The sequence below is a fragment of the Chelmon rostratus genome, chromosome 9 (assembly GCF_017976325.1).
Source record: "Chelmon rostratus isolate fCheRos1 chromosome 9, fCheRos1.pri, whole genome shotgun sequence".
NCBI classification, from domain to species: domain Eukaryota; kingdom Metazoa; phylum Chordata; class Actinopteri; order Chaetodontiformes; family Chaetodontidae; genus Chelmon; species Chelmon rostratus.
Genome location: NC_055666.1, coordinates 18,789,021 through 18,797,404, shown reverse-complemented (window position 1 = coordinate 18,797,404; position 8,384 = coordinate 18,789,021). Strand labels below are relative to the sequence as shown.

At 43.2% G+C, this 8,384-nt stretch overlaps 1 protein-coding gene across 1 annotated transcript; it reads left to right on the top strand.

Annotated features, from left to right (window-relative positions):
• The first annotated feature begins 1,636 nt into the window (after positions 1-1,636).
• On the top strand, positions 1,637-7,578 carry atp1b4 (ATPase Na+/K+ transporting subunit beta 4). Its single transcript, XM_041944547.1, has 9 exons — positions 1,637-1,651; positions 2,423-2,491; positions 3,117-3,333; positions 4,875-5,003; positions 5,143-5,247; positions 5,579-5,778; positions 6,356-6,412; positions 6,525-6,617; positions 6,711-7,578. The coding sequence occupies exons 2-9, from the start codon at positions 2,426-2,428 to the stop codon at positions 6,870-6,872; spliced, it is 1,029 nt and encodes a 342-aa protein (XP_041800481.1). The 5' UTR covers positions 1,637-1,651; positions 2,423-2,425; the 3' UTR covers positions 6,873-7,578.
• Positions 7,579-8,384: the final 806 nt, after the last annotated feature.

The window sequence follows — 8,384 nt, the reverse complement described above, 5'->3', positions numbered from 1 at the left end:
AAACAAAGATGATATACTTTCGTAATTATGCGGAGCAAATACACGTAATAATAATTATAAATTAACTTCATTGAGAGAAGAGAGTCATGGTAATTTGTAACAGGTCATTAGCATCCATGGTCACCACCTGAGGGTTTATCACTGGGACTAACGGTAAAAAGTTCCGAGTAGAACTCTGCTTTACCTCACATGGAGTGAAATAAATCCGGCTTTGTATGTTTAAGGTCATTCATACAGCCGCGGAGTGACGCAGATATGTGGGTTCAGGGAGTCGGGGCCATGGTCAGGCCGAGCATCGAGCGCCACCATCTGTCTGAAGCACGGCGTTACGTTCAAGAGCCATCGGACATTCAGGAAGCAGCACACGAGTTATACATTCCCTGTGGAGTTATCCAAGAAAGCGACACATGCTGCCTTCAAGTACATCGTGGAAGGTTCCAAGTCTTGTGCACAAATCCAATTCCGCAATTGAATCACTCATTTATTACATTTCTTTTTCACTTTGGTTGCAATTTTATCTGCCACACTGACAGGGTTGTAGGGAAAATGTTTTTTTCTTTCACCAGTAACAAAATAATAAAACTAACAAACTAAAACGAACTGAACAAATAAGAAGAATTCTAGTTTCCCATCTATAAACTTTATTCTTTGTCCTGTAAAATAAAAAGGTGTGAAACATAATTTGGATCATCATGTAAGACTTCACAACTACCACTTTAACTTCAGACAAGAATGCTGTTTGTTATATTGGATTCATTATATTTATTGAATTCAAATACAGACTTTAGTTAACTGAGAGAATAAAATGTAAAATTTGCTTTCCATATTTTGCAGACTTTCTGTGGGGGTTGCGGTTGCATTCATATGATAGGAATATTTTCCTCAAAATCTGACATCATGGAAGTGTTTAATTCAGAGGAGCTGCATGGTGAACTCTTGTTTGATGTTCTTGTGTTAAAAGAAAGTTTGCTCAAAAGCAGCAGAGGGCTTTTGTTGGGTCTGCAGGACAGCCTCCACAGTGCTCTTGAACAAAGCAGTGAAACTTCCCAAAAAGTAGCTGTATTCCAGCACAGAGCACATTGCACATGCACAGAGTGCAGCACGAATAAGGGGTTAATAGGGGCTCAGCAGCTCATTTGTGCCCCGGAGACCCCTCGCAGGTTAACCTGGCCATGGATCTTACCCTGCACAAATTCGCATAGAATATGTAGCATGTAACTCCTGATAAAAATGCATTAAAGACACTTTTAAAGGACATGCACGCTGCAGTCAACTTGTCATTACTCTGCATGGAGAGGTGCATGGACTGATTACCAGGTTTTCCCTGCAGAAAGTTCTCGTGCTTTGTTATTCTCTGCAGAATGTCCTCGTGTTGTGAGAAGCATCACTGGCCTTCTCTGTAAAACACACTCACATAAACGCGCACACACGCGAACACGTGCACGTTTTTGCCGCGCAAATCTCAAAGAACAGCTTTTTTCCATGACGCAATTTCTCTTTTCATGTAAAAGAAGAAGAAGAAGAAAAAAAACACACTTTCAAAAGTCCCCCCGCTCCCACTTTTACATGGGGTAACAGAGCGTTACGTGACCGGAGTGCAGATGGGGTCAGTGATGGGGGCTACTTGAGCTTCAGCAGAGGGAAGCTTCTGGTGAGCAGTTGCTGCAGGAGTGTATGGGCGATGCTGGCGTTGGCAACTGGATCAGTACGCATGCATGTGCAAGGACAATACCCAATGACAGCTGTTATATTTATGATGATTTTGTATCATGTTCAATATGCACCGCTAAATAATAATAAATAATACACGTTTTTAGAAATATGTCGTCAAAAATTCGAGCGCCTTTGTGCACGTACACTGCGCAGATTGACAGCGGAGTCTTGTGTCGGGATAAGCCATAAATATTGTATTCAGGCTTTGCTTCGGTGTTAGCCCAGCTAAGCAGACAATGGGTGATGGTGTGCGTGTGCAGAATGCAGTTCTCTGGTCCAGGTCGCTGCCAAAACGTCTCTGGGACCCAAAAAAAAGCACTTTGAATCCCACCCCCGGTCTTTCTCTGTCCAGCGTTCATTCACTATGATGCGCGCCTAGTTGAAGGAGGTTCTCCATACCGGTCCCCCCTGCGTGCCTAAAACTTTCTAATGAAATCCCCAAACACTTTTTGACAAACATTATTTTTCTTCCTCCGGGGGTCAAGAGGGTTTTCGACATATTAATCCGCGTTTTTATTGCAAAGAAAACTTCAGGTATGTCAGAACTTTGACTGCAGCTGCGATGCTTCTTTCTTGTGTCTGATTGTAGAGCAGGTCGCTCAGACAGCTCGGCCTTGTTGTGAAAAGCTTTGAGGATGTTGTTGAACTTGACGAGTTTGCAGATGTAGAGATGTGAGGTGTATAACAAGTACCTTTTCTTTCTGTGAAGAAGATGGAGCCCAGTTCCACAGAGGGAGGAGCTGAAGAGACGCTCCTTAAAAACCATCCACCAAGTCTTGTAAGTGCTGAAATTACATGGAAAACTTTCTAATCACTTTATTCACTGAGGCAGCCATTAAGGCTTCTGTTCCACTAGCACTGAAGGTCATTTTAATAAACAGTACAGTTATCGTTAACTCAATAATCAAGTGGTTTACAGGCACAAGAATCAAAGCTCCTTATAAGCGTTTTAAACATTTAACAGCAAATTATTTTAAAGGCCAAACTCTCACAAATGAAGTGACTTGTGTCCTGTGGTCCCTCTGGGATCTGTGTGTCCTGTCCTGCGGATGCTGAGAGTCAGTGAGTAACATCTGGCTGTCGGAGTGACCCTCCAGCTCTGCTGTCTGCAGCTGCTGCTCCAAGCAGGAGGGTCCACTCAGAGGAGGTCAGCTCTCCCAACGAGTGCCAGAAAGGTCACCAGCGGGTTTATAATTTGCAGAAACAGGGGACAGGACCAGCAGTGCGATGTTCATTAATATGCAGAGCACTCTCTGGCAGTTTATATCATCGGTCATACTCGGAGCAGAAGGCATGCCATATTTTTCCTGCAGTGATTTGGAAAGAAAATAGGTCGACTGCAGAACTTAGCAGTTGAGAATATGTGTGGTGAGGGCTTTTTCTCTTCTTCTTCTTTCCACCAGCCTCACAAAGTGATACTCAAACATGGCCAAGAGCTGGAGGAAGAGCAGGAGGAGTTGGCCGAGCACCAGCCGCTAGAGCAGGAGGACCTGAACTTTGAGAGATGGAAGCGCAGGCCGTTACCCAAGAGGACGCTCCACCAGAAAATAGACGACTTGAAGACATACTTGTGGAATGCGGAGACCAACGAATTCATGGGTCGCTCTGGAAAGAGCTGGAGTGAGTTGATGAAGACAGGTTCTGTGTTGTTGGGGTATGGGGAGGGACGTTTGGATTGATGCAAAGTTATTTTTTACTGCATGTGTCCAGTGATTACAAATCTAATGTTAAGTGTGTTTCAGCTGAATCATCTAAAACAATCTCACGGTGTTTGAATGTCTTTAAAAGATGCACTCGGGGATCATTTAGAGGGTGAAAAACGTCTCTGCAGTCCAGTGAGTCTGCTCACTGTGCTGCAAGTGTGTGTGTGTCCTTATGCTCAATGTTTACATAGGTGCAAGGACAATTCAGAGTGTCCCGACAAAAACAGACTGCCTGGGGACGCGTCCCCAGCGGGAGCGCACTGATCCGGGCCTCGCATTGGCCAGGAATCACATTCCTCTACATCTTACCATGCTCTCCACAGCCTCTTTCCCAAAGCCTCGGCGACCTCATCGCTGAACTTAACATGCTTATGGCCCCTCAGTTGCAGTTAAACACGTAGAGATGCTTCTTTTTTCTTAAATCCACTCAGCTCACTGCCAAATTGAGCTTTGGTGCAGGCGAACTTTTTTGGCAGAAGCGACAGACTGGATGAGTTTGTTGAGTCAATGATGATGGAGCAGCCTCTTGGTATTCCAGGGTAGTTGCTATGTGACGGTGTTGAACCCCCCCCCCCCCCCACCCACCCCCACCTTCCCTCAGCTCCACTGTACACAATGGCAAACATGATCCAACTGAATGTAGAGAGAATATCCAAGGAAAGTGTGTGTTTCTTGCATAAGCTGAAATGCTGGATCCCAGGCAGGGCTAAGAGCTCATTTCAGCTGCACAACCAGTGTGTGCACACTTGTGGAGGAGTGGGGCCCATGTGTCCGACGAAGAAAGGCCCTGAGTTGAAGTCTGTGCTGTGTGTCCTGTGAGACGAGTGTGTAAGAGAGGACACAATACCAGAGTGGGGTGATTGAGGCTCCTTGGAGCTGGCCGGGCCTCTATGGCTGCAAAAGACCTTCACTACGATGGCAACCGGAGGTTCACTGTGTTCCTGAGTGAAAGGACAGCTGGGAGAATTCTCACTGAGCTCAAACAGAAAGGCCTTTGTGGCTCTGGGGACGCAAGGCTGGCTGCAGCTAGTCCCCTGTGAAATTGCCCGCACAGCAAAAGCCATTTAATTTAGGGCACGTTTGGCTTGATTAGTTGCTAATGGACTGTTAATTGAAAATTGCAGGACAATGATAGTTCTTGGGGTCCTCACACTGGTTCAGTGCTGTGCATTTAACACCAAAACTACTGGAGTTATTTGCATGTGCAGTCATGAAGGGAGGACAGTGCTTTAGTATGAGAAAACAAATTAGTGACTGTCCTGATCAAAGACGGTCGCTGGAGTCCCGACAGACCACGCTGTCTTAGAAAAAGTGGAAATCCTTTATGGTTCTTTGTTTTTCTCCACTCAGATTAGAGAAATGATTTATTGAGAGTTGTCTGTTATGCAAGCCACTTTTGTGCAAATACTACATCAGAAGTATCCACCCTAATAACTCATTCTTTCCCTCCTCTTGCAGGCCTCATCCTTCTCTTCTATGCTGCACTTTATATGTTTCTCGCGGCCATGTTTGGCGGCTGTTTGTTTTGCCTCATGTGGTCCATTAGTCCCTACCATCCAACCTTCAATGACAGAGTGATGCCACCAGGTAAATATAACCCCAAACTCAAACCACTCTGCACCCTCCGCTGTCCCTTTCCTCTCGTCTCTCTGCTCCACCGTCCTTCTGTCTGTTGCTTCTACTTGAGTCTCAGCACAGTTGACTGTCTCTGCGTCTCCACTGGCAGGTATGACGATGGCCCCACACCTAGAAGGCCACGAGATCGCCTTTAACGCCTCTGATCGCAAATCCTGGAAGAAGTACGCGAGGTCTATGGACGAATATCTAAAGTGTGAGTCATTAGTGATTGTGATTGTGGCGGACGAGGTTGTTGAGTTTGTTCAAAATGAAGCGGGCATGCAATGAGTTAATCCTCATCTTCACTACCTTTGTCCCCTTTTTCCATTTGGTTCTTGCAGGGCATGCTGGGAAGGGAAGCCTCTTTGTGGGCAGAGTGCAGCAATTCAATGCGTTTTTTTTTTCACGCCCCGCTTTTGTCAAGCTTCCTTAATCAGAGGCCTGGGTCTGGCAGGGCATTGCTGTAGCAAGGCTTTATTTATGCTCTCCTCTCTCATTCTCCCTCCCTCCCTCTCTGCCGCTTTCTCCCTGCTCTCCATTTGCAGCATACAACGATGGCGCTCAGGAGAGGAAGAATATTCGCTGTGCACAGGACAGATACTTCATGCAGGACGACTTGGAGGAGAGCGCAGAGCGGAAAGCGTGTCAGTTTAAGAGGTCCTGGCTGGGGGACTGTTCAGGGCTGCAGGACCCCCACTATGGCTATTCTCAGGGAAGGCCATGCATCCTCCTTCGAATGAACCGGGTAAGATGTCAGTCACCAAAACCTGTGACACGGTGCATGTTGACAAGATAAAACATGTTTATCAGCACAAAAAACAAGGGAGGGAACATAAAACAGCCGGGACGCTGTGTGTTACTGGACTGCTGAAGCTCACGTGTTTCTCAGTGAGTGACATCTTGTGGCCATTTCAGGGAGAGGCTGAAGACACAAGAAGTGCATCACTTCTCGTCTCAGTAACATAGTCTATGGAATTACATCATGGAAAGTTTGGGCACTTCTCCTAGAAGTAAACTTGTGCATGTTTTCATTATTTGTGTGTAAAGAAATTATCCTGCTGGAGTTTAGTTTGAAGCACAGACTGTAAACAGTTTGTACATCCAAACAGAGCAGGACAAAAAATAGCATACAAGGGAAAATGAGAGGTTGTCTGCACACTGAATTTTGCAACCTACCAAAATGAATTTCAGCCTGCAAGGTCTTTGTCAAGCAAACATCCACTGCAGTTCAGTTTGAAGACATTGCAGACAAAAACAACATTAAAACTTTTTATTGCATGATGATGACTTTTTTCTTACTATTCTTACTTACTTTTCAATAGATTCTTGGTTACTTACCTGGCCAGGGCAAACCAATAAATGTGACTTGTGGAGTTAAGGTACAGTAACCATCCTGCTTGTAATTTTATCACAGTGATAAGTGACATGCCATAAAAAGGATATCACAATCGTATCATAGAAGCAAAGAAACTTAACTTCCTCCTCTTGCAGAAAGGACCTCCAGAAGCTTTGGGAGAAATCCAGTTTTTTCCTAAAAGCATTTTTGACATGAAGTACTATCCATACTATGGGAAGCTCAGACATGTGAGTGAGAGTTTCATCCTTGAGACTAACTGCTGTAGCATACAGATGGCTTTACTTAAGTTTGAAATAACGCCTGTCGTGTCTCGACCTCAGGTAAACTACTCCTCACCGGTGGTGGCTGTGCGTTTTGCAGGAGTGCAGTACGACACTCACATCCAAGTACAATGCAAACTGAACGGAAAGGGCATCATTAACGATTCACCCACTGACCGCTATCTGGGCAGTGTGACCTTCTCCTTGGACGTCGGAGCGTGAGGCAAAAGATATCGCTGCCAGCAGGATGCTCCCGTGACAATGAGGCAGGAAAATGTACAAGAAGAATATTATTTTCCATGAAATATGTAATTTCCCTCTCCTCATCTTTCACTTAAATATCCACGTCTTCTGCTGTGAAACAAATTCCTCAAGAAGTAGATATTTACTCGCGTGTTTCTGTTGTATCTTTGTACCTTGAGCGTGCCACTGGCACCTGCACCCACAACAAACAGTGCTGGGCACAGGACAAGTGCGTAGAGTGAGTTACAATTCAATTCCTGATATTTTGTAATGATTAGCGAGATTAATCAAACTAAATTACACTCTGCCCAATAGTTAGCATTTCTGGCTATGCAAATCCAATTATGACTTAAAACATTAATAGGAAATTAGGAATATTGTTTTATCCGGTTAGATTTTGGTTTTGTGTGCACATTTTTGCGTGATAAAGTGTACTAATTTGTTTTGCATTATATTTTTCAAACATGTATATTGTAAGAATTCAAAGAACTATCATGCAAACACTGAAAGCAGGACTTGTACTGTACTTACACAGTAAAAAAAAGATAATAAATGACTGCAAATACACTATTACTATATTTTTGTTGAATAGAGCAGTATTATACATTTATGATAAAGCATCACAAGCCACTTCTTGCCTTCTTTTGTAAAAACATTTGCTTTTGAAAATGAAATACTACACAAGACTGATCAATAAAGAGACATACTGTACTGTGAAATAGTTTGTGAAAGGTCTGTACCATTTTAAAAAAGTATAACTATTTTGTGATAGTATTAATCCTGCCTGAACTGTGCTACTAAACTTGGTATCAATGTTGTATTTATTCCTATTATAGTGCATATAATAAATACAATGTTCTGGTATGTCCTGCAAGTTTTCTTCCACATGGGACTAATAGTCTACATCAACATTGAATTCCTTATTAAAAAAAACACATTTAAACTGTAATTTTTAGAAGAACTCTATAAACAGTATAGTTTAACAACAATAGTATAGTAATAGTTAAATTGTGTGCTTTACATATTTTACTAATTTTATGAGACTTTCAAACTGACGGCAGGTTTCAGAAGTCAGCGTGGTTAAATACAGTACATTTCTACTTCCTCTATGAGTTATATTGACAGTAGTTTTTATGCTGCATTATGTGTATTACTGGAGTTTTCTACCAGTTTGTGTATTCGAGGTCTAATAGCTGTTTTGGGCTGACAAAGGGAACATATATTTTGCTCATGAATAGCCCACGAAACTTGAATAACTTGAAAGCGTCCAGCAGAACGTGTTAATAGCTCGGCTGTTAACAAAGCTTAGTGGTCGTGTATGTACTGGCTGGCCTAGTTTGGTTACCACTTCAATACTTGTCTACATGTTGGGCTTTAAAAGGTCACAAGAATTGTTCAAAATATTTAGGGTAAAAGATTTGGCTGATTAGGAAGTAAAGTCAATGTCAGCAAAACACAGGTTAATTAAAAGTCGTCTCAGAAAGGAGTGAC

What these genes read in the sequence shown, in the direction of transcription:
- atp1b4 (XM_041944547.1), top strand. Translation starts at nt 2,426, where the DNA reads ATGGAGCCCAGTTCCACAGAGGGAGGAGCTGAAGAGACGCTCCTTAAA. An exon ending in TATGGACGAATATCTAAAGT is followed by an intron (nt 5,248 to 5,578) that starts GTGAGTCATTAG and finishes CTCCATTTGCAG; the next exon opens with CATACAACGATGGCGCTCAG. An exon ending in ACTATGGGAAGCTCAGACAT is followed by an intron (nt 6,618 to 6,710) that starts GTGAGTGAGAGT and finishes TCTCGACCTCAG; the next exon opens with GTAAACTACTCCTCACCGGT.